The sequence below is a fragment of the Cherax quadricarinatus genome, chromosome 72 (assembly GCF_038502225.1).
Source record: "Cherax quadricarinatus isolate ZL_2023a chromosome 72, ASM3850222v1, whole genome shotgun sequence".
NCBI lineage: Eukaryota > Metazoa > Arthropoda > Malacostraca > Decapoda > Parastacidae > Cherax > Cherax quadricarinatus.
The window spans coordinates 400,482-427,154 of NC_091363.1; the positions used below are offsets into that span (position 1 = coordinate 400,482).

Below are 26,673 nucleotides of genomic sequence, written 5' to 3' on the forward strand. Positions count from 1 at the left end.
TACAAATACACATAAATACAGTTACACAAATTATCATACATAGTATGGAATGATTTTTTATTTATTTAGTAATTTTAGCATACATACAGAGGTACAAAAAATACAGGTAAGAGCAGCATGCCAAAGCCACTTATATGCATAGTATTACGGGCTGGCTTAAAATTAACTTAAGATTAACTAAGCAATGATGAAATCAGTGATAAAACATTATTGTAAACAGATAACTATAAAGCACAAATGAGTATTACAAAGACAGGTCATATCGTTGCTTGCATTGCTGTACATTCAGTCGAATGGAGTATTCTGTTAGGTAGCGTATTTAAAAAAATAACAAAGTTAGATTGGGTCCTAGGTTTAACATTTGTGTGATATAATTGTGAGTAACATATAGGATATACAATTTATAAGGTTCAGTTATTCCGTATTTATTTGGTTTTGAGTGAGTAAGTGATCTTTGAGAAGAGACTTGAATTTATAAACAGGTAGTGTTTCTTTTATATTTACAGGTAATGAATTCCAGATTTTAGGGCCTTTTATGTGCATTGAGTTTTTGCATAGTGTGAGATGGACACGAGGAACATCAAAGAGTGATCTGTGCCTTGTGTTATGGTCATGTGTTCTGTTGAGGTTGGCAAGGAGATGTTTGAGGGGAGGGTTAATATCAGAGTTAAGTGTTCTATGTATGTAATAGGTGCAGTAATAAGTATGGATGTTTTGTATGGTGAGTAGGTTGAGTGTTTTGAATATTGGTGGAGTGTGCTGCCTGTAGTGAGAATTTGTTATCATTCTAACTGCAGCCTTTTGTTGGGTAATTAGTGGTCTGAGATGGTTAATTGTTGTTAAGCCCCATGCACAAATTCCATAGGTGAGATAGGGGTAAATAAGAGAGTGATAAAGGGCCAGGAGGGCTGACTGTGGAACATAGTACCGTATCTTCGATAGTATGCCTACAGTCTTGGAGATTTTCTTAGAAATTTGTTGTATATGTGTATGAAATTTGAGTCTATTATCAAGGTGGATTCCTAAGAATTTTCCCTCTGTTAGCTTTGTGATAGGTGATCTGTTTATCGTTATGTTAAGAGGTACATCTGCAGCTCTGTTACCAAACTGAATGAAGTAGGTTTTGTCAATGTTTAGTGTAAGTTTGTTAGTCCTCATCCAGGTAGATATTTTCTGTAATTCGGTGTTTACAGTATTGGCTAGCGTGACGTATGTAGTGTCATCTGCAAAAAGTGTGGGTTTGAGTAATTGCGAAGCATTTGGTAGGTCATTTATGTATACGAGAAAGAGAAGAGGGCCATGGACACTTCCCTGTGGGACACCAACTGTAATTGGTTGAGCGGAAGAGCTTGCCCCATTTGCGTACACATATTGGCTTCTGTTGCTGAGGTATGACTTGAGGTAGTTGAGGGAGTGCCCTCTAATACCATAGTGTGACAATTTTACGTGGAGCAAGTCATGGTCAACTGTATCAAAAGCTTTACGTAAGTCAATGAAGATCCCCAGTGGGACTTCTTTTTTCTCTATTGCAGTGTATATATGTTCTAGCATGTGTATAATAACATCATTAGTATTTTTATTAGGCCTGAATCCAAATTGGCAGGGGTTGAGAATGTTTTGGGAGATGAGGTAGGAGTAGATTCCTTTATGAATTAATTTTTCGAAGATTTTCGAGAGAGGGTGTAAATTGGATATTGGCCTATAGTTATTCAACTCTGTTTGGTCTCCTCCTTTATGGATCGGGGTGACCCTTGCTATTTTGAGAGCTGTAGGGAAGGTGGAGGATTCAATGGATTTGTTAAAGAGTGTTGCGATGATTGGTGATAGTACTTGTGACACTTTTTTGTATATAAAGGGTGGTAATGTATTTAAATCTCCTGCCTTGTTTTTTAGTGCGTTGATAATAAGGGAGACTTCGTATGGGTTAGTCGGAGCTAGGAACAGTGTGTTCGGGTAGTTGCCGGTGATTATTATTATTATTATAATCAAGGGGGAAGCGCTAAACCCGGAGGATTATACAGCAGTTGCCGGTGAGGTAGTCATTTGGTGGGGTATCTGAGCTTGGGATTTTATTGGCAAGGTTTTGTCCTATAGTGGAGAAGAAATCATTGAGTCTGTTTGCTGTTTCTGTTGGTGGGAGTTGGGGTTCATCTGATATTGCTAATTTTATTTCGCTGTTTCGTGATATCTTTTTTGTTCCCAGAATTTCTGATAGGGTCTGATAGGTGTAACTAATGAACTACGTAATATGAAGTTACAATTTCAAACACATTTAAGACCCCAATGGAAATAAATAACTTTGTCTTTTTTGGTTTATCCTAGGTAATTTACACATACGTTAAACTATAAGTAAGTTTATTCATATATAAGTACACATAAATACAATTACACTGGAGGGCAAGCTGTCCGGCTGTCAGTGGTTCTACAAGAACAAGGACACTGGAGGGCAGGCTGTCAGTGGTCCTACAAGAACAAGAACACTGGAGGGCTGGCTGTCAGTGGTCTTACAAGAACAAGGCCACTGGAGGGCAGGTTGTCAGTGATCCTACAAGAACAAAAACACTGAAGGGCACACTGTCAGTGGTCCTACAAGAACCAGAAGAACACTGGAGGGCAGGCTGTCAGTTGTCCTACAGGAACAAGAACATTGGAGTGTAGGCTGTCAGTGGTCCAACAAGAACACTGGAGGGCAGGCTGTCAGCGGTCCTACAAGAACACTGGAGGGCAGGCTGCCAGTGGTCGTACAAGAACATTGGAGGGCAGGCTGTCAGTGATCCTACAAAAACGCTGGAGGGCAGGCTGCCAGTGGTCGTACAAGAACATTGGAGGGCAGGTTGCCAGTGGTCCTACAAGAACATTGGAGGGCAGGCTGTTAGTGGTCCTACAAGAACACTGCAGGGCAGGCTGCCAGTGGCCCTACAAGAACATTGGAGGGCAAGCTGCCAGTGGTCCTACAAGAACATTGGAGGGCAGGCTGTCAGTGGTCTTACAAGAACATTGGAGGGTATGCTGCCATTGGCCCTACAAGAACATTGGAGGGCAGGTTGCCAGTGGTCCTACAAGAACATTGGAGGGCAGGCTGTCAGTGGTCCTACAAGAACATTGGAGGGCAGGTTGCCAGTGGTCCTACAAGAACATTGGAGGGCAGGCTGTCAGTGGTCCTGCAAGAACATTGGAGGGCAGATTGCCAGTGGTCCTACAAGAACATTGGAGGGCAGGTTGCCAGTGGTCCTACAAGAACATTGGAGGGCAGGCTGCCAGTGGTCCTACAAGAACATTGGAGGGTAGGCTGCCAGTGGTCCTACAAGAACATTGGAGGGCAGGTTGCTAGTGGTCCTACAAGAACATTGGAGGGCAGGTTGCCAGTGGTCCTACAAGAACATTGGAAGACAGAGCTTCATACGGCGCGAGGTGTTAGTTACCCTATAAATTCCAACAACAACAAGAAGTATAACAAACAGTGGTATATACCAGTGACTAAATTGACTTATTCAAACATAGATACACATAAGTACAATTATCATACACAGTGTAGCTTACCTACAGTAGCCTTAAAAATATAGGAGGAGGTGTGGACTTATTAAAAGTATGATTCAGAGAGCTGAGAAGGAGTTGTTGAGGTGGTTTGGTCATTTAGAGAGAATGGAGCAAAATAGAATGACTTGGAGAGTGTATAAATCTGTAGAGGGGCAAGGGTCGTCCTAGGATAGGATGGAGAGAGGGAGTGAAAGAAGTTTTGTGTGCAAGGGGCTTAGACATATAGCAGGCATGTGTGAGTGTGTTAGTAGAGAGTCGAGACGAATGGTTTTTGGGACTTGACGAGCTGTTGGAGTGTGAGCTTGGTAATACTTTGTGAAGGGATTCTGTGTAACCGGTTAGCCGGACTTTAGTCCTGGAGGTGGGAGGTACAATGCACTTTCATGGAGGGATTTTGGGATATTGGCTGTTTGGAGTGGCATCTGAACTGTCATACTTGGGCACCTCTGCAAAAACATTGATTATGTGTGAATGATAGTGAAAGTGTTTATTTCTTTTTGGGGTCACTCCGCCTCGGTGGGAGTCATGAATAGTACTGTGAATTTCTGGGGCTGGATATATGAGGTGCTATCAAAAAGTTCTGGCTTAAATTTTTGCACAATTCCTTGGTAAATATTTCAGTGACATAGAACATGCCATGTAGTACAACATTGTGAAGTAGTTTTGCAAGTTTCAATACAGTCACTTATTCTGTTAATGTTTGACAAGCATTGTTTGTAGTGTTGTTAATGCATTGTTGTGAATTTTTGTGTAACAATGCAATATTTGATTGGGACTCAAGAAATCGTAATAACACGATTGCAAACAAACCATACCCCCGGCCGGGATTGAACCCGCGGTCTGGAGTTTTGAGACTCTATGACCGCGGGTTCAATCCCAGCCGGGGGTATGGTTTGATTGGGAATTGTTCATCAAGAATTTGTTCAGGCCAGAAGACTGTTAACCAAAATTTTTACATCAAGGTTCTGTGATATTTAAGGAAGATGTGAGAAGGGAAAGTCCAGTGTTGTGATTGGTCCAGTCACCATGACAATGCCCCTGCTCATGCAGCACATTCTATTGAATGTTTTCTGGCCAAAGATAACATGGTTGTCATCCCCAGATCTAGGCCCCCTGTAACTCCTTTGTCTTCCCAAAGATAGAAATGGTATTCAAGGGCAGTGTTTTAACATGGAGAAGATTCAAGTGAAATGGCAGGCCGTGCTCAATGTCTTTAGGACAGAAGAGCTCCAGAAATGTTTTTGGAAGTGGCAGAGGTGCTAGGATCATTGTATAGCCTTCCAAAGAGAGTACTTCAAGGGAGTCAAATTTAACTAGGTGATTAGGTATGTATGTATGTATGTATGTATGTATGTATGTATGCATGTATGTATGTATGTATGTCTGTCTGTGAACATAAAAAAGAGTAAGGTGATGAGGGTATCAAATGATTTAGATAAAGAAAAATTGGATATCAAATTGGGGAGAAGGAGTATGGAAGTGAATGTTTTCAGATATTTGGGAGTTGACGTGTCAGCAGATGGATTTATGAAGGATGAGGTTAATCATAGAATTGATGAAGGAAAAAAGGCGAGTGGTGCGTTGAGATATATGTGGAGACAAAAAACATTATCTATGGAGGCAAAGAAGGGAATGGATGAAAGTGTAGTAGTACCAACACTCTTATATGGGTGTGAAGCTTGGGTTGTAAATGCTGCAGCGAGGAGGCGGTTGGAGGCAGTTTAGATGTCCTGTCTAAGGGCAGTGTGTGGTGTGAATATTATGCAAACAATTCGGAGTGTGGAAATTAGGAGAAGGTGTGGAGTTAATAAAAGTATTAGTCAGAGGGCAGAAGAGGGGTTGTTGAGGTGGTTTGGTCATTTAGAGAGAATGGATCAAAGTAGAATGACATGGAGAGCTTATAAATCTGTAGGAGAAGGAAGGCGAGGTAGGGGTCGTCCTCGAAAAGGTTGGAAGGAGGGGGTAAAGGAGGTTTTGTGGGCGAGGGGCTTGGACTTCCAGCAGGCATGCATGAGTGTTACACAAATAACCCGCACATAAAAGAGAGAAGCTTACGACGACGTTTCGGTCCAACTTGGACCATTGACAAAGTGACTTTGTCAATGGTCCAAGTCGGACCGAAACGTCGTCGTAAGCTTCTCTCTTTTATGTGCGGGTTATTTGTGTATCATTCCAGTCACGGTATTGTGCCTTTTTTTGTTGTTATGCATGAGTGTGTTAGATAGGAGTGAATGGAGACGAATGGTATTTGGGACCTGACGAGCTGTTGGAGTGTGAGCAGGGTAATATTTAGTGGAGGGATTCAGGGAAACAGGTTATTTTTATATAGCCGGACTTGAGTCCTGGAAATGGGAAATACAATGCCTGCACTTTAAAGGAAGGGTTTGGGATATTGGCAGTTTGGAGAGATATGTTGTGTATATATATATATATATATATATATATATATATATATATATATATATATATATATATATATATATATATATTTTTATCACACTGGCCGATTCCCACCAAGGCAGGGTGGCCCGAAAAAGAAAAACTTTCACCATCATTCACTCCATCACTGTCTTGCCAGAAGGGTGCTTTACACTACAGTTTTTAAACTGCAACATTAACACCCCTCCTTCAGAGTGCAGGCACTGTACTTCCCATCTCCAGGACTCAAGTCCGGCCTGCCGGTTTCCCTGAACCCCTTCATAAATGTTACTTTGCTCACACTCCAACAGCACGTCAAGTATTAAAAACCATTTGTCTCCATTCACTCCTATCAAACACGCTCACGCATGCCTGCTGGAAGTCCAAGCCCCTCGCACACAAAACCTCCTTTACCCCCTCTCTCCAACCTTTCCTAGGCCGACCCCTACCCCGCCTTCCTTCCACTACAGACTGATACACTCTTGAAGTCATTCTGTTTTGCTCCATTCTCTCTACATGTCCAAATCACCTCAACAACCCTTCCTCAGCCCTCTGGACAACAGTTTTGGTAATCCCGCACCTCCTCCTAACTTCCAAACTACGAATTCTCTGCATTATATTCACACCACACATTGCCCTCAGACATGACATCTCCACTGCCTCCAGCCTTCTCCTCGCTGCAACATTCATCACCCATGCTTCACACCCATATAAGAGCGTTGGTAAAACTATACTCTCATACATTCCCCTCTTTGCCTCCAAGGACAAAGTTCTTTGTCTCCACAGACTCCTAAGTGCACCACTCACTCTTTTCCCCTCATCAATTCTATGATTCACCTCATCGTTCATAGACCCATCCGCTGACATGTCCACTCCCAAAATATATATATATACTGTATATCTATATATATATATATATATATATATATATATATATATATATATATATATATATATATATATATATATACAGTGGACCCCCGCATAGCGAACGCCTTGCATAGCGAACATTCCGCATAGCGAACGCTTTGATCGCTAAAATTTTGCCCCGCATAGTAGACAAAAACCCGCTCAGCGAACTTCGTCCGAGACGCGTCCAATGTGTGGCCTCAGCCAGCCTCACATGTGCCGCCTGTCCCATTGTTTACCAGCTAGCCTCCGCGGTAACATTCAAGCATACACTCGGAATATTTCGTATTATTACAGTGTTTTCGGTTCTGTTTGTTGAAAATAAGTGACCATGGGCCCCAAGAAAGCTTCTAGTGCCAACCCTGTGGTAAAAAGGGTGAGAATTAGTTTGGAAATTAAGAAAGATTTTGAAGGGTTTGGGGCTAACCCTGAGAAGCCTATGCCAGTTGTGGAATCCATTGTGCCTACTTCAAAAATTAAGGAAATGTGTGCACAGTGGGTTGAACTGCAAACCTTTATGGATGAAAATCACCCTGACACAGCTGTTGCAAGGCGTGCTGGTGACTATTTCAATGACAATGTTATGGCCCATTTTAGACAAATCGTAAAGGAACGGGAGGTACAGAGCTCTATGGACAGAAAGAAGTCCAGTGACTCTGAAGCTGGTCCTAGTGGCATTAAAAGAAGAAGGGAAGTAACCCCGGAAAAGGACTTGCCTCCTCAAGTGTTAATGGAAGGGGATTCCCCTTCTAAACACTAACACTCTCTCTCCCCTCCTCCCATCCCATCAATCATCACCAGATCTTCAATAAAAGTAAGTGTCATGTAATTGTGCATGCCTTTTTCAGTTTGTGTGTACTAAAATTAACATTTTTTTGTGGTAAAAAATTTTTTTTTTCATACTTTTGGGTGTCTTGCACGGATTAATTTTATTTCCATTATTTCTTATGGGGAAAATTAATTCGCATAGCGAACATTTCGCATAACGACCAGCCCTCTTGCACGGATTAAGTTCGCTATGCGGGGGTCCACTGTATATATATATATATAGATATATATATATATATATAGATATATATATATATATAGATATATATATATATATATAGATATATATATATATATATATAGATATATATATATATATAGATATATATATATATATATTGACACAGTTACTTTTTGCTGATGATACTGTGCTTATGGGAGATTCTAAAGAAAAATTGCAAAGGTTAGTGGATGAGTTTGAGAATGTGTGTAAAGGTAGAAAGTTGAAAGTGAACATAGAAAAGAGTAAGGTGATGAGGGTATCAAATGATTTAGATAAAGAAAAATTGGATATCAAATTGGGGAGGAAGAGTATGGAAGAAGTGAATGTTTTCAGATACTTGGGAGTTGACGTGTCGGCGGATGGATTTATGAAGGATGAGGTTAATCATAGAATTGATGAGGGAAAAAAGGTGAGTGGTGCGTTGAGGTATGTGTGGAGTCAAAAAACGTTATCTATGGAGGCAAAGAAGGGAATGTATGAAAGTATAGTAGTACCAACACTCTTATATGGATGTGAAGCTTGGGTGGTAAATGCAGCAGCGAGGAGACGGTTGGAGGCAGTGGAGATGTCCTGTCTAAGGGCAATGTGTGGTGTAAATATTATGCAGAAAATTCGGAGTGTGGAAATTAGGAGAAGGTGTGGAGTTAATAAAAGCATTAGTCAGAGGGCAGAAGAGGGGTTGTTGAGGTGGTTTGGTCATTTAGAGAGAATGGATCAAAGTAGAATGACATGGAAAGCATATAAATCTATAGGGGAAGGAAAGAGGGGTAGGGGTCGTCCTCGAAAGGGTTGGAAAGAGGGTGTAAAGGAGGTTTTGTGGGTGAGGGGCTTGGACTTCCAGCAAGCGTGCATGAGCGTGTTAGATAGGAGTGAATGGAGACGAATGATACTTGGGACCTGACGATCTGTTGGAGTGTGAGCAGGGTAATATTTAGTGAAGGGATTCAGGGAAACCGGTTATTTTCATATAGTCGGACTTGAGTCCTGGAAATGGGAAGTACAATGCCTGCACTTTAAAGGAGGGGTTTGGGATATTGGCAGTTTGGAGGGATATGTTGTGTATCTCTATATGTATATGCTTCTAAACTGTTGTATTCTGAGCACCTCTGCAAAAGCAGTGATAATGTGTGAGTGTGGTGAAAGTGTTGAATGATGATGAAAGTATTTTCTTTTTGGGGATTTTCTTTCTTTTTTTTGGGTCACCCTGCCTCGGTGGGAGACGACCGATTTGTTGAAAAAAAAAAAAAAAAAATATATATATATATATATATATATGCACGCACACATACACGTTTTGAGAACATCTCATATGTAAACTGCTCTATTTCCCTCCAGGATTTGACTCTTTATAATAAAATATTAATATTTATATGCAGTACTTTACAGACATAGATGATGCCAAAGTCTCGATTGAAATCTGGTGTTACACCTCGACCAGGCCTGCACGACAGCAACCTGTCTCCACCATCTAGAGAGAGAGGTTCTCCTTATGCACAAAATAGGGTAAATGCTGCACAATCTCCTGAGTGTCATATGGTAAGACAGAAATAACCTACAGTAATATAGTGGTCATCTATTGTGAATAAGATATGTCTAGTAAAATTTTCTGTAAATTTTGAGAATTCAAATACTGTACTATATACAATTTTTAAATATGAAAAACTGCTTTCTGGGAAGGGTTCCATGAACCATGGAAGGAATAGCTATCTGTCTGTGTTATCTCTATTTTACTAGTATACTCAAATAACTTTTTTTATTACCTCCTTGTGCATATGCAGTTGTTCCCTCCAGCATCCATCTCAGATATATTACTCATCCTGGACCAGCAGTTAGTACAATCTGAAGATAAACATCTGACACAAAAAAGAACCCTAAACAGAAGTAGTTTTTCACATTTCAAAACAGCATAGGCTGTGTTCAGGTTTTGTGAACAACATAGGGAACCAACCACCAGTAGGTGGAGGCAGCAAGTGAGGACCATAAGGAGGATACTCAAAGTGCAGAGCACCAGACACAAGGAAAACTCATCCTGTGTACCTTGGGCTATTGTTTAACCAAATTGCTAGATGGACACAGGCATATCATTGTGGCTGCAAGCAAATGATATCTTATACTGGCAGTGGACAAAGCCCTGCATTCTGGGTTAGAAGATTTTGCTTAAGCTTGTCTCCCTAACAAACCAGAAAAATCCCAACCATTTTACACTCACAAAAGAAGAATAGTGTACATAGGTGAATTAGCACCAGTAACCACTTGTGATCAAGTTCACATATCATTAATCTGGTTATCAAAAATAACTTGCTATACTGACATGAAATAAGGTAGGTAAGTGTTCTCAGCCTGGGCCAACAGCTCCAAAATGAAATTGGGCTGCTGAGCAATCATTGCATCCTTAGCATTGGAGTAAAGGAGAATGTCCTGCTTGATGAAAAGGGTATTAACTGAATTGGTGACCTTCATAGTCCTAGTGAAGGCAGAATCAAGAATTCCCTGAGGCTGAACACTTGTCTTCTTTTGAAACATCTTGAAGAATAAACACATTTCAGAGTCCTCTGGTAATGAGTAATGGCATCAGAGCCATTGATACATGAAATGAAAGGGATGGCAAAACAAAAGCCTTGTGAATGTCAGATAGCAATACATAGAAGAGTCACAAGTCCCTGTGCTAGTGATATCATAATCATTGACCTGGGTGGAGATGTTATACACTTGCTCAACAGCACTATCCATAGTATCATGAAACTGAATCATGTAGGCACCAATTAGCTTTTCAGATGAGGCCTGGGAGAGCTCTTATATGGTTGGATTGTTAATTGAGATGAAATGTTGACAACAGTGATAGAAAATGCAAAATGACCTGCAACCACTGACTGAAGAGATGGTGAAGATCGTAGGATGATAGAAGCATTGATGGTAGGATGAGCCTGCATCTGAGGAGACAAAACCATTGCATTAGGCAGGGGATGTATGATAATTTGTGTAATTGTATTTGTGTACCTGTACCTACTTACTTATGCTTAAGTGGCTGGCTGGCTGTCTGTCATGAAATCAATACTGCTAGTGCTGGAGTTCTCAAAGATTTCCACCACATTGGTGACAGTACACCAGACATAGCGGACTTTGAGAACATAGCCTAAATACCAGTCAGGATATATATATATATATATATATATATATATATTTTATTTAAAGACAAAATACATTGACAAAACATTCACAAAAATATGATACAAAGTAAAACAACATAGGTAACTCAGAGCTACATCTCGAATACTTCGTCCAGCTCCCCTGCGGTGGGCCGCGTGCCCAGAATGCTGCAGGCATTTCCTCTCTGGATCGCAACACTGAGTCTCTGAAAGAGGAAGCTGGTCGCCCTGTGGTCCTTGGTTTCTATGATGAGCTTTTCACCCAGCTCTTTGAGGAACTTTAGAGCACACTTGCCCCATGCTCCAAGGGTCTCCGACCCTATTGGAATGAAGTTATAGCAAGGGGGAAGGTCTTCATATTTTCGGATCTTCTGGGTCTCCCTGTGGCTGGCAGCTCCACCCCCTTCCACTACAGAGTATGGCAAGTAGGTGTCTGCCAATGTGGCAGCACAGGTGTAGTCCCAGGCAATCTGCTTTCCATCCTTCCAGGGTAGCATAGTGGCTCCATCAGGACGCTTTTGACTTCCATCAGACCTCTGTACTTGGGGTTCCCGTTGAGCTGGGCAACGGGCTGTGGCGAGGCTTCTCTTTATTATGTCATTGATCTCCTCATGTCTGGCATACTTCCCTTCTGCTGTGTGGCACACGAGACCATGGAGTCCGAATTGATCAGCTGTCGCCCTGCCGCAAATACACCTATGTTCGGTGAGGATGGGGGCGGCTAGGCGAAGAGCAACACCAATCCGAATGGCCTGTGGGTCGAGACGGGTGCCCAGGGAGGAATTGGGAACAGCTAACAGGAAATCTCCTGAGTGTTGTGCCTTCACTGCCAGGAGACGAGCTTTGTTCTTTCCTGAAGCATTGGAGAGCATTGTGTTGGCGATTTTTTCCATGATCGGTTTGTCCCAGTGGGACTGTTTGTGCTGTTTGGGAGGAGCTGGTCTACTGGAGGAGTCTGTAAGGGTGTCCCACCGAATTGCTGCTTCAGTAAACCTGGGGTCTTGAGCTCCTACCAAGTCTCTCAAGCGTTCGGGCACTATCTTCTTGACTAATGCACTGGAAGCCAAACACGAAGACAGAAAAGCAGGTAAAGCAACATGCGTTGCTTTACGCACCCCTATACCTCCCAGTCGCACTGGGAGGGTTGCCTGATCCCATTGCTCATCCTCTAGTGACAGGTTCAGTGCCTTCTTAAAAGTTGATCTCAGGTGTGCATCATATTCATCAAGTGTTGGGTTGTCAAAAGAGGGTGCACACCTCAAGAAGTAAGTGAGTCTTGGCATAGTAAGACACCTTGTGAGGAGATACAGAGCATCATGGGCATCAAGATTGCTTATTCTCTCCTCCATTCTCATAAGGTCATTCATTTTGTCCCTGAGGACAGTATCGATGGCCTGGTGACCCAGCGGTGCCCCCAAGAGGGTATATATATATATATATATATATATATATATATATATATATATATATATATATATATATATATATATATATATATATATATATATATATATATATATATATATATATATATATATATATATATATAGAATAGTTTTAAAAATGCAGTATTAGAATGTGGGGCAGAAGTTTGTGGTTATAGGAGGGTGGGGGCAGGAGGAAAGAGGAGTGATTGGTGGAATGATGAAGTAAAGGGTGTGATAAAAGAGAAAAAGGTAGCTTATGAGAGGTTTTTACAAAGCAGAAGTGTTATAAGAAGAGCAGAGTATATGGAGAGTAAAAGAAAGGTAAAGAGAGTGGTGAGAGAGTGCAAAAGGAGAGCAGATGATAGAGTGGGAGAGGCACTGTCAAGAAATTTTAATGAAAATAAGAAAAAATTTTGGAGTGAGTTAAACAAGTTAAGAAAGCCTAGGGAAAATATGGATTTGTCAGTTAAAAACAGAGTAGGGGAGTTAGTAGATGGGGAGATGAAGGTATTGGGTAGATGGCGAGAATATTTTGAGGAACTTTTAAATGTTAAGGAAGAAACAGAGGCAGTAATTTCATGCACTGGTCAGGGAGGTATACCATCTTTTAGGAGTGAAGAAGAGCAGAATGTAAGTGTGGGGGAGGTACGTGAGGCATTATGTAAAATGAAAGGGGGTAAAGCAGCTGGAACTGATGGGATCATGATAGAAATGTTAAAAGCAGGGGGGGATATAGTGTTAGAGTGGTTGGTACTTTTGTTTAATAAATGTATGAAAGAGGGGAAGGTACCTAGGGATTGGCAGAGAGCATGTATAGTCCCTTTATATAAAGGGAAAGGGGACAAAAGAGACTGTAAAAATTATAGAGGAATAAGCTTACTGAGTATACCAGGAAAAGTGTACGGTAGGGTTATAATTGAAAGAATTAGAGGTAAGACAGAATGTAGGATTGCAGATGAGCAAGGAGGTTTTAGAGTGGGTAGGGGATGTGTAGATCAGGTGTTTACATTGAAGCATATATGTGAACAGTATTTAGATAAAGATAGGGAAGTTTTTATTGCATTTATGGATTTAGAAAAGGCATATGATAGAGTGGATAGAGGAGCAATGTGGCAGATGTTGCAAGTATATGGAATAGGTGGTAAGTTATTAAATGCTGTAAAGAGTTTTTATGAGGATAGTGAGGCTCAGGTTAGGGTGTGTAGAAGAGAGGGAGACTACTTCCCGGTAAAAGTAGGTCTTAGACAGGGATGTGTAATGTCACCATGGTTGTTTAATATATTTATAGATGGGGTTGTAAAGGAAGTAAATGCTAGGGTGTTTGGGAGAGGGGTGGGATTAAATTATGGGGAATCAAATTCAAAATGGGAATTGACACAGTTACTTTTTGCTGATGATACTGTGCTTATGGGAGATTCTAAAGAAAAATTGCAAAGGTTAGTGGATGAGTTTGGGAATGTGTGTAAAGGTAGAAAGTTGAAAGTGAACATAGAAAAGAGTAAGGTGATGAGGGTGTCAAATGATTTAGATAAAGAAAAATTGGATATCAAATTGGGGAGGAGGAGTATGGAAGAAGTGAATATTTTCAGATACTTGGGAGTTGACGTGTCGGCGGATGGATTTATGAAGGATGAGGTTAATCATAGAATTGATGAGGGAAAAAAGGTGAGTGGTGCGTTGAGGTATATGTGGAGTCAAAAAACGTTATCTATGGAGGCAAAGAAGGGAATGTATGAAAGTATAGTAGTACCAACACTCTTATATGGGTGTGAAGCTTGGGTGGTAAATGCAGCAGCGAGGAGACGGTTGGAGGCAGTGGAGATGTCCTGTCTAAGGGCAATGTGTGGTGTAAATATTATGCAGAAAATTCGGAGTGTGGAAATTAGGAGAAGGTGTGGAGTTAATAAAAGTATTAGTCAGAGGGCAGAAGAGGGGTTGTTGAGGTGGTTTGGTCATTTAGAGAGAATGGATCAAAGTAGAATGACATGGAAAGCATATAAATCTATAGGGGAAGGAAAGAGGGGTAGGGGTCGTCCTCGAAAGGGTTGGAAAGAGGGGGTAAAGGAGGTTTTGTGGGCGAGGGGCTTGGACTTCCAGCAAGCGTGCATGAGCGTGTTAGATAGGAGTGAATGGAGACGAATGATACTTGGGACCTGACGATCTGTTGGAGTGTGAGCAGGGTAATATTTAGTGAAGGGATTCAGGGAAACCGGTTATTTTCTTATAGTCGGACTTGAGTCCTGGAAATGGGAAGTACAATGCCTGCACTTTAAAGGAGGGGTTTGGGATATTGGCAGTTTGGAGGGATATGTTGTGTATCTTTATACGTATATGCTTCTGAACTGTTGTATTCTGAGCACCTCTGCAAAAGCAGTGATAATGTGTGAGTGTGGTGAAAGTGTTGAATGATGATGAAAGTATTTTCTTTTTGGGGATTTTCTTTCTTTTTTGGGTCACCCTGCCTCGGTGGGAGACGACCAACTTGTTGAAAAAAAAAAATATATATATATATATATATATATATATATATATATAGTTATATTTATATATATATTTATATATATATATATATATATATATATATATTTATTTATTTATTTGTTTATTTATTTATTTATTATAGTTCCCAGAGTGGCAGAGCAAATAGAATGTGTGCAAAAGTCATGGGAGTTCATAATGATGAAATAGATCTGTAACTAATGTAGAGAGGCAACCATATACGGCGAGTAGTGTCTGAGATGAATACTAGAGGGGGAACTATTATGCATTGTGAGGGAAAAGTTCAACAGATAGGAGTAGCGAGCGGATATATTATGACGATAGTTTGATTGGCAGTCTGTTTGTTAAGGTAGGGTCAGTGTCTATCTCCCGCTATCCTTCCTCCCTTTCTCCACACTGAAAGGTGACGTGTGGGACTCCGACCAAATGGATAATCACTTGACTCACAGCTCCCAACACATCTGTAAGTAAAATGCCTCTGCTCCTGTTTTATTTGATATATTAGTTAAAAGCTTCACTTTTATCTAATCTTGAGACCTAGTTCTTCCTGCCTTGACTTTCATGTTTAAAAATCTTGTCTTTAAATCCTCACCATTCTTTTAAATGCCTTACACTTATCATGGAGAGGGATTTATCGAGCAGTGGTTAACTTTTGTCTCTTTCTAGCTTGGACTGCCAGCTAGAGTCATCTGGCAACTACAGAGAGAGTTTGAAGGAGAGGAACCTAACCAGGCTAAGAGACATCACCCATGATTATGTACCATATTGTAGCTACACCCAGGCAGCTTCCCCTCATCTCTGCAGTGGTGAAAGACCTGCGTTCCTATCATCTTGACGGATCATTCAAGGCTAGACGTACTGTGACTGAATAGTTGTTGAGTTGTCACTCACCAGCTGTGACCCCCCCTCCCCCCCACAGCATCAGCAACTGCTACAGTTTCTACAATGCGCTGTGTCAACATCAACATGATCTACCATGACACCTGTACAAATTAGTGTTGAATTCAATTATCACTTTTTTCTATTTCATTTTTCATTTTTCTTTCAAATAGGATAAAAGCTCATGTTTACGTGTTTTACATTTTCAGTTTTTACATTTGTATGTTATTGTTATTTTTTCTATTATTTCTTTTCCTAAGGAGGAGCCAGCCTTGGCCATACTAACATAAGATCTTACAGGGCTGAGTAAGCCTTCACATGCATGTGCACTGGGGGTAAACAAAAGCTTAACCAAGTAAAAAAAGTTATTTGAGTCTTAAATACTGGTAATATAGAGGCTATGCAAACATAGATATTCCTCATGTGATTCGTGAAATATAAATTCAGAAATATATTTTAATTGCTTCTTATCTATTCAAGTTTTTGTCTGTAATTAAATTTCATCTTTGCATGTTTTACCCAACAGCTGAAAGATGAGATAAGTAGTGATGAAGACACCTTAAATGCAACAGATGGCATTGATGATGTGGCCCGCACCTCCCCTCGCAAGGCTCCTCTGTATCCAATCATATCAGAGGATGAAATCACTATGTATAATGAATCTTCACCAAATCAGGATCCCTTCCTTAAATCATTTTGTGATTCAACAAATGATTCCTTTGGCACCAGTCGCTCTCAGTGCTATTCAAGAACTAGCTCAAAGCCTTTGCCTAAGGAGTTACCTGTTACACCAGAGAAGGAAAGCCCTGTCAAGAACCTTTATCCTGAAGATCTTAGTAAACACAAGAGAAATGCTTCACTAAGATTTCTAAAAATAATTTTCATCCTCTGTCTGTTAGCTGGCTTGGGAGCATTATTACTTTATTCAAATAAAACAGAACAAGATCAAAACCCAAAGGTTCACACTAAGTCAATTAAAGAAGTGTATGAAGATATTAAAAAACAGCTCAAATATATAAACAAATTATTTTCTCAACCTAGATATTTGTGGATTCAATTGCTTAGCCAGATAGAATCTATAATGGTTGATAATCCAAACCAGCCAGCTGTCATACTTGTTGTTGTACCAGAGGATGCACGTGGAACGGCAACATGTCTCATACACAGGATTGCAGAGGCTATTAAATATGCATTTGAAGGTATGGTGTTACTGTATTTTGTTCATAGTAGTAAAGCCTTATATTACAGTCTCTCCCCTACATATGAACAGGTTTGGTTCCGAGAGGTCGTTCATAAGTCTGTTTGTACGTAAGTCAAACGTATGTATGTATACAATAGTGTAGTATATGTATGTATGTATAAACATGGAGTAACCTAGAAGTGTGCATAGTTTAAACATATACGTGAACACAGGAAAAATACAAAAATACATTATTATGTCCACTTTTGTTTCCATTGTGATGGCCTGGTGCTTCTTAACACTACCACCTGCATCATCACTGCTTTTGTGCTAAACACCAGACATGTTGGGGTATGATAATCACAAATAACACTGAATTTGTCGAGAGAGCACACACACACACCTATGAATGCTGCTGCTAGAGTAATCTGCTATGTATTGTTTACATCTTCGCACTTCCTGCAAATTGTTCATATTATTGAAAGTACGCAGCACGAATGTTCGTATGTAGGGGTCTCTGTAGTTCTTGTTCATGTTTATTTCTCTTCATCTCCATGAAGAAATGGAAAAGAATCCTTCTTCTATAAGCCCTGTGTGTTGTAAAAGGCAACAAAAATGCCAGGAGCAAGGGGCTAGTAACCCCTTCTGTATAAATTACTAAATATAAGAAGAAAAACTTTATTGGATGGGTCTATGAAAGAATAGATAAACCATAGAATTGATGAGGAGAAAAAGGTGGGTGGTGCGTTGAGGCATCTGTGGAAACAAAGAACGTTATCTGTGGAGGCAAAAACGGGAGCATAGTGGTACCAACACTCTTATATGGGTGTGAAGCATGGGTTGTGAATGTTGCAGTGAGAATGAGGCTGGAGGTAATTGAGATGTTGTGTGTGAGGGCAATGTGTGGTGTAAACATTATGCAGAGAATTTGTAACTTGTATTTAGAGAGGATGGAGCAAAAAAGGATGATTTGGAGGGTGTATAAATCTGTAGTGGAGGGGAAGTGGGGTAGGGGTAAAGGAGGTTTTGTGTGTGAGGGGCTTGGACATCCAGTACTTGCATGTGAATGTGTTAGATAGGAGTGAGTGGAGACAAATGGTTTTTGGGATTTGATGAACTATTGGAGTGTGAGCAAGATAACATCTGTGAAGGGATTCAGGGAAACTAGTTAGCCAGACTGGAGTCCTGGAGGTGGAAAGTACAGTGCCTGCACTCTGAAGGAGGGGTGGGGATACAGTATTTGCAGTTTGGAGGGGCATTTGAACTGTAGTATCAACACAACTCTGGTAGGACAGTGATAGAGTGAATGACAGTATTGACGTGTACTTGGCTCTGTGAAGACCTGTTTGCGCGCTCTCTAGAATTGAAGCAAGATGCCCTCCATCGAGCAACTTTACCAACAGCTTAAGGAAGAATTGAGGTTGGCGAATTTGGAAATTCGGCGATTGACCGAGGAGAACAAGAAGATTCGTAGTAGTCCTCCTGTTTTGAGTCCTCAGGTCAAGAAGGGAAACTGGTCAGTGGCTGGACAGCAGGGAAAGAAGTTGACGATCAAGAAGACGAATGGAAAGGTAGAAACGATGAAGAAGAAAGAGACTGCCGTGGAAACTGTTGTGGAAACATCCAATACATTCTCAGTGCTACCCGACGAATGTGAGTTGACTACTGGGAACGACACGACGAAAGACATTAAGGAAGGTAAGAATATTGTTGTTGTTGGGGATAGCCAATTTAGGTATATGGATAGGGCGTTCTGCTTGAAGGACAGGAGTAGGAGACAGAGAGTTTGCTTTCCTGGGGCTGGGATGGAGGATATTGTTAGCCGTCTGGATGACATCATGAGAGGTAATGGGAGCAATCCTATTATCTGTCTCAGTGCTGGAGGCAACGATGTTGGCAGACGTAGGAGTGAGGACCTGATTAGCAGGTATAGGTCAGCAATAGAAATAATTAGAAGTAAGGGTGGGAACCCTCTCATATGTGGTATTTTGCCAAGGAGGGGAGTTGGAAGTGAATGGTTGTCCAGGGCAATTGGTGTCAATTGCTGGCTGGACAAATACTGTAAGGAAAATGCGGTAACATTCATTGACAACTGGGACCTCTTCTATGGCAGAAATGACATGTATGCTAGGGATGGGGTTCACTTATCTAGGTGTGGGGTGGGAGCACTGGCAACTGCAGTGGAGGGAGCAGTTAGGACTTTAAACTAGGAATAGTTAGTGGTATGGGTTTTGGCAGGAAAACAGTGAAGTCCCAGTGTAGTAATATTACGAGTTCTAGGGGAACTAGTAATAATAAGAACGAGATAGATATTGAAAAGCCAGGGACCTTGGGTGATAAAGACGGTAATAGGTTTAGTAGAAAAATAGAAATGAGCAGGAAGGGTAAAGAGAAAGGAGAGTCTTTCAATGTTTATTATGCTAATTGCCGTAGTGCTAGGAATAAGATGGACGAGTTGAGATTAGTTGCTAGTGTAGGTAACATTGATGTATTTGCCTTAACTGAGACGTGGTTTAATTCAAAAAGTCGGGACATGCCTGCGGAATGTCATATTCAGGGTTTTAAATTGTTCCAAGAAGATAGAAGTATTGGGAGGGGGGGTGGGGTGGCATTGTACGTCCGAGATCGCTTGAACTGTTGCATAAAAACGGGTATTAAGTCTGAAGTAACACATACAGAGTCTGTTTGGATAGAATTTTCAGAGGGGCATGAAAAACTGATTTTAGGAGTGATATACCGTCCCCCTAACTGATTTTAGGAGTGATATACCGTCCCCCTAACTTAGATAGGGACCAAGGGAAACTACTATGGGAGGAAATTGTTAAGGCCACAAGGCACGATAATGTAGTAATTCTAGGAGACTTTAACTTTAGTCATGTTGATTGGAATTTCTTGACTGGGAATTTAGAATCGTACGACTTCTTAGAAGTATTTCAGGATTGTTTTTTGAAGCAGTTTGTGACAGAACCTACAAGGGGAAATAACCTGCTTGACTTAGTTATGGCAAACAATGAATCCCTTGTTAATAATTTAGAAATTTCAGAGGAACTGGGTGCTAGCGACCACAAATCAATTACATTTAGCATTGAATGGAAGTACGATAGTAGCGATAACTCAGTAACAGTCCCAGATTTTCGCTTAGCAGATTACGATGGGCTTAAAGAACACTTATCATCTGTTGACTGGGGTAACGAAGAGAGCTATCAATATGACAGTTTTCTGAACACTATACATGCTGCTCAAAGAGCGTTTATCCCATATAAAGAAATTAGATCAAATAGAAATGACCCAAAATGGATGAATAATAGGCTCAAATATCTACTAGGGCATAAGAAAGGAATTTATAGGCGTATCAAAAGAGGTGAGGGTCATCTTATGAATCAGTATATTGACATTAAGAGGGACATTAAAAAGGGGATAAGAAAAGCTAAAAGGGACTATGAAATTAAAGTTGCTAGGGATTCTAAAACTAACCCAAAAAGTTTTTTCCAGGTCTATAGAACAAAAGTTAGAGATAAGATAGGTCCCCTTAAAAATAACTATGGGCACCTTACTGACAATGAGAATGAAATGTGCTTGATTTTAAATAATTATTTTCTCTCAGTTTTTACACAGGAAGACACTAACAATATTCCAGTAATTAATTTTTACAGTGGGCTAGAAGAAGATAAATTATGTAACATCACAGTCACTAGTGAGATGGTTGTGAGGCAGATAGACAGACTGAAGCAAAATAAGTCGCCGGGTCCTGATGAGGTTTTTTCAAGGGTTCTTAAGGAATGCAAAATGGAACTCTGTGAACCATTAACTAATATTTTTAATTTATCTCTTCAAACAGGTGTAGTGTCTGATATGTGGAAGATGGCTAATGTAACTCCTATTTTTAAAACAGGGGACAAGTCGTTACCGTCAAATTACCGCCCAATAAGCCTGACCTCAATTGTAGGCAAATTACTAGAGTCAATTATAGCTGAGATTATAAGAAGCCATCTCGATAAGCATAGCTTGATTAATGATACTCAGCATGGATTCACAAGAGGCCGGTCTTGTCTAACTAATTTATTAACTTTCTTCAGTAAAGCTTTTGAGGCTGTTGACCACAATAAAGAATTTGATATTATTTACTTAGATTTTAGTAAGGCTTTTGATAGAGTTCCGCACCATAGACTGTTAAAGAAAGTGGCAGCCCATGGCATTGGGGGAAAAGTGCTCTCGTGGATCGAGTCATGGCTCACTGACAGGAAGCAGAGAGTGTCCATAAATGGGGTTAAATCCGAGTGGGGATCTGTAACAAGTGGCGTTCCACAGGGATCAGTCTTGGGCCCGTTGTTGTTTATAATATATATCAATGATCTTGATGAGGGAATTACTAGTGATATGAGCAAATTCGCCGATGACACAAAGATAGGTAGGATAATTGATTCAAACGTAGATGTTAGGGAACTTCAGGAGGACTTAAACAAACTCTATTCTTGGTCAGAAAAGTGGCAGATGCAGTTCAATGTAGATAAGTGCAAGGTTCTGAAGCTTGGGAGTGCCCATAACCCTAGTACTTATAAATTAAATGATGTAGAACTTAGCCATACAGATTGCGAAAAGGACTTGGGGGTTATGGTGAGCAGCAACCTTAAACCAAGACAGCAATGCCTAAGCGTACGTAATAAGGCAAATAGATTACTGGGATTTATATCAAGAAGTGTAAGCAACAGAAGTCCAGAGGTCATACTGCAGCTTTATACATCATTAGTAAGGCCTCACCTTGATTATGCAGCTCAGTTCTGGTCTCCGTATTACAAAATGGACATAAATTCGTTAGAAAACATTCAGCGTAGGATGACTAAATTAATACATAGCATCAGAAATCTTCCTTATGAAGAAAGATTGAAGACTCTTAAGTTACATTCACTTGTTAGACGAAGAATGAGGGGAGACCTGATCGAAGTGTATAAGTGGAAGATAGGTATTAATAAAGGGGATATTAATAAGGTCTTGAGGATGTCTCTCCAAGAGAGAACCCGCAGTAATGGATTTAAATTAGATAAGTTTAGATTTAGAAAGGACATAGGAAAGTATTGGTTTGGAAATAGGGTAGTTGATGAGTGGAACAGTCTACCTAGTTGGGTTATTGAGGCTAGGACTTTGGGTAGTTTCAAATCTAGGTTGGATAAGTACATGAGTGGGAAGGGTTGGATTTGAGTGGGACTTTCACATCAGAGCTTATTTCTTGGGTAGCATTGAAAATTGGGTTGGGTAAATGTTTTGTTAGTGGGATGAATTGTAAAGGACCTGCCTAGTATGGGCCAGCAGGCCTCCTGCAGTGTTCCTCCTTTCTTATGTTCTTTCTTATGTTCTTATGTTCTTATGATAGTGAAAATGTTTCTCCTTTTTTGGGTCACCCTACCTTGGTAGGAGATGGCCTGTGTGTTTCAAAAAGATATTGTTAATCAGCAAATTTTAATGAATTTTCAGGGCATGGTGTCTCAACGAATAAATTACATTCACCATTATATTCTTTATCACTTCTTTTCAGAAAAACATTCTTGTACTGGTATTTTTCAACCTCCAAAACTCATAGCCAGCTAACTGCTTATACTCCTGTAGCACATTAAATCTTTGAACTACTCATCTTCATGTGTTTCGCTCTAATTCACTCACAGATGAAATCTGGAAGTTCAAATTCTTAACTTGCCCCTTTCACTGTCTTACTATAATCTACATTAAAGATGCCGGTGGTATTTGCATAGTTCTCCTTCTTAATTGTAGCTCTTGCAGATATGTTGTGAGTGGTAAATTTTGACCTAGACATGAGAGAATGGGTCTGTGCAGTGGATGTGCACAGTGTAAAAAATAAACTCCTGATTTATGTAGTGCATGATGGGAACAGCTATCCTCTGACCTTGTGTTTACTTTAAGAGAGTGACTTTCATGCATATTCTAGAGTGGTTTTATGGTTTTATTGGCTGTTTGTTGGTAACAGTTGATAGAAAGGAAGACAGACTAGTGAAATGGAGATGAGTTTTGTCAGTTTCAGACTGAATTGGCTTGAAATAGGCCTCAGAGTAGTGGAAATATTTGATTTTTGGCAATTTTCGTAAGGAACAGTAAGAGCCCTCCCACCCCCCTTCCCTGGTCTGTTTTATGGGTTTTTACTAGGGCTAGTTTAATTATTGGGATGGCCTAAACCACGACCAGCCATTCTTGCTTATATTTTATAGGCCTGGTCACTGACCAAGCCGTGAGGGCATTGATCTCTGAAACCCTCTACAGGTATGCTACAGTTAAGAAATAGGTGAATACTTTAATTTTTATGATGATGGATTCAAAATGGAGGGCAAGTGTTATATAAGAGAGGCTTGGGACATTATTAATGAACAAAAAAAATGTTGCTTTAGTTGCTGGAATACCTACAATGTTTATTTTGGACTCTGTTTTTAGATTAGAATTCACTGAATTTTATGTAAAATTGGCCCAGGTACCAATATCTGTACACTTTATAGGGTAGTTTTAGATTATTTGCATATTGCTCCAGCCACGGTATTGTAACTGTTTATTTCTTTATTCTGCCTTTTATAATGCTTACATTATAAAATCTTTTTGTATACTCTTCCTTATCACCCTTTTAGCCTCATTATTCCATCAATCATTCCTCTTTCCTGCCACACCCACCCTCCTATAACTACAAACCTTTGTGGCAAACTAAAGCACTGTGTTCTTAAACCCACACTATGCCTACTCAACCTCCTTTTTTTTTTTTTATCACTTTCTCTTACCTTAGCCTACCTTTCTCCCAATTGTTTCTCATGACTGTCACTAGCCATCTACCTCCTTTATATAATTCATTCGTTATCCATTGGCACTATTCTGTAATTCACAGTGTAACAAACAGATCTCATGGAGCTCTTTATCATATGTCTTCAACTTGTTTATCCTCTTCAAATTTGTACTGCCTATTACTAAAACTTTTCCTAAACATAGTTCAATTTAAGGTCCTCTACTGTCATTTGCCTCTGGTATTCCAACCTTTTCTTTTATGCTCTGTACTACAGTGCCTTCTTCCCTTTCTTAGCACTCACTAGGGTCTATTAAAACAATTGCTCATGTGCTTAGTTGAAAATTTCATACACATTCACTTAACACCTCCCAGAATCTCTCCTACATTCCTCTGGGCATATAAACCAAACAATTTGCAAGTTTAAATATTTATAAAGTACCTACCTTTCTTTTTCTTTCTACAGTTGTTTGTTTATTGCTCCTCCTACTCTGGCTCTCATTCACTTAGATTCACCTGCCTTAATTTCCTTTTATCTTTGTCTAAACCTTCCCTTTATTTTCACTTATACAATACAATGGCCTTTTTCATAACTTTTAAGTTTTCCCTGTGTACAGAATTGTGGTTTGTAATGTAGTTGTGAATATATGTTTTCCTTAGATTCCAGGTTTGTTATGTATGATGGAAAAAGTGATGCTGCATCACATCATCGTACCTTAAAGGAGGAGTTGGACAATGTTCTTCAAGGACTGATGAAGGCACATGCAGCTGTCATACACAATATTGAAAAAATCCCAGGAGAAGCAGCCACGATCTTTCATGCTTACTGTGACAATGAAAATGCACCATTTAAGCAGGTATTTATATAAGAGATATTTATAATTTATTAATTATTTATAACGATACTGTACATAGTATCTTTTGATTACTATATCTCTTTTGGACACATTGAAATTTTAGTACCAGTTCATGTACATATACCATATGTGCTCTCATCAAAGGAATATCTTATTTTAAGGATTTCTTCATACCTTCCATTTTTATAGGAGAAGCTTGCTATATGTAATATGGCATTCATAACCGTTTCATTAGTATTATTAATTATGAAGAAAAATACATGGTATGTGACTAATATTTGTATAATGAGTTGTAGAATATATAATATATTGATTATGTGCATGTTAGAAGTAATGTATCTGTTATTTGTTCAGGCTTGTTTCTAATTTTATAATCTTTCAGGCTGTGCTCTTTCCCATAATAGAAGTTCATGGTCATTATGATGAACTGGTTGAAAAGAGGCTAGACACCACCGTAGATGACCTTCTGATGGAAATATGGGGATCAGATCTACCAGCAAAAGATGTATCAGCAGTTGTATCCCGAATAGCTAATGCTGCCGTACTTGTTAAGCCTGAGAGTCGGTGGAAAGTTCAAGAGTTGTGCCCCATATAGCAGGATGAGATTATGTTAATGCTTTTGGTTATATAGCACCATTTCTTGTTTGTAAATACAGATGCCAGTATATTGGAATGAGATAAAAATGTCACTGTTTAATCAGGTACAGTATATACATATTCAAATTAATAAGAATGATCCATTGGATGGAGCAGCTGTTTTTTTTTTTTTTTCAAATATGTGCACATTATTTTTGAACAATTATTACAGCCTTGTGGATTTATAAAATTTAGCAATGTTGAATAATTTTTTGCATACTGTAATAAGTCAGTGAATTTGTGTTGGATTTGTTAGCACCATAACCAGATACCTTTTATTAAACAGACATTATTGCAAAGTATTATATGGTATCATTTAACTGTTGTGTTAATTCACTTAGCCAAATTTTGTGAGTCACTGTTAAAATTTTGAATATATTCTAGATAAAATTAGCATAGTACAGTATTTGAGTTTTAAGTATGTAGTGACATTAAATTTTGATCAAGATTTTTTTTTTTTTTTTTTTTTTTTTTTTTAAAGCAAAATGATGATTATTCCAAGGGATATGATTTTTAACTGGTTAAATAAATTTCTTAAGTCAAATATTTTGGTGTTCATACAGTTTATTAAATTGAAAGTGAAAGATGTAAAAACTGCAAATGAATTTCTCCTCTTATATAAGTTTATGTTTTTATGTTTAGGTAGTAGGTTGGTAGACAGCAACCACCCAGGGAGGTACTACCGTCCTGCCAAGTGAGTGTAAAACGAAAGCCTGTAATTGTTTTACATGATGGTAGGATTGCTGATGTCTTTTGTCTGTCTCATAAATATGCAAGATTACAGGTACGTCTTGCTACTTCTACTTACACTTAGGTCACACTACACATACATATACACATTTATTCATACACACTCATCTGAGTTTTCTTTGATTTTATCTTAATAGTTCTTGGTCTTATTAATTTTCCTTTTATATCCATGGGGAAGTGGAATAAGAATCTTTCCTCCGTAAGCCATGCGTGTTGTAAAAGTCAACTAAAATGCCGGGAACAATGGGCTAGTAACCCCTTTTCCTGTAAAGATTACTAAATAGAATAAGAAGAAGAAAATTGTCAAAGTGGGAAGTCTGAATGTGCGTGGATGTTGTGCAGATGATAAGAAAGAGATGATTGTGGATGTTATGAATGAGAAGAAGCTGGATGTCCTGGCTTTAAGTGAAACAAAGCTGAAGGGGGTGGGAGAGTTTCAGTGGAGAGGAATAAATGGGATTAGGTCAGGGGTTTCAAATAGAGTTAGAGCTAAAGAAGGAGTAGCAATAATGTTGAAGGATAAGCTATGGCAGGAAAAGAGGGACTATAAATGTATTAATTCAAGGATTATGTGGAGTAAAATAAAGATTGGATGTGAAAAGTGGGTTATAATAA

The 26,673-nt window shown here is 39.5% G+C and overlaps 1 protein-coding gene across 3 annotated transcripts; it reads left to right on the forward strand.

Moving 5' to 3' along the window:
* The first annotated feature begins 3,372 nt into the window (after nt 1–3,372).
* On the forward strand, nt 3,373–25,610 carry LOC128701246 (torsin-1A-interacting protein 1). 3 transcript variants are annotated; one of them, XM_053794840.2, is made up of 5 exons: nt 3,373–3,463; nt 9,302–9,451; nt 16,393–17,065; nt 24,476–24,672; nt 25,055–25,610. In XM_053794840.2, the coding sequence occupies exons 2-5, from the start codon at nt 9,308–9,310 to the stop codon at nt 25,265–25,267; spliced, it is 1,227 nt and encodes a 408-aa protein (XP_053650815.2). In that variant the 5' UTR covers nt 3,373–3,463; nt 9,302–9,307; the 3' UTR covers nt 25,268–25,610. The 3 variants fall into 3 exon arrangements, with proteins under 3 accessions (XP_053650815.2, XP_053650816.2, XP_053650817.2); XM_053794841.2 differs by having other exon boundaries at nt 3,391–3,463; nt 9,292–9,451; XM_053794842.2 differs by having other exon boundaries at nt 3,455–3,511.
* The last annotated feature ends 1,063 nt before the right edge of the window (nt 25,611–26,673 follow it).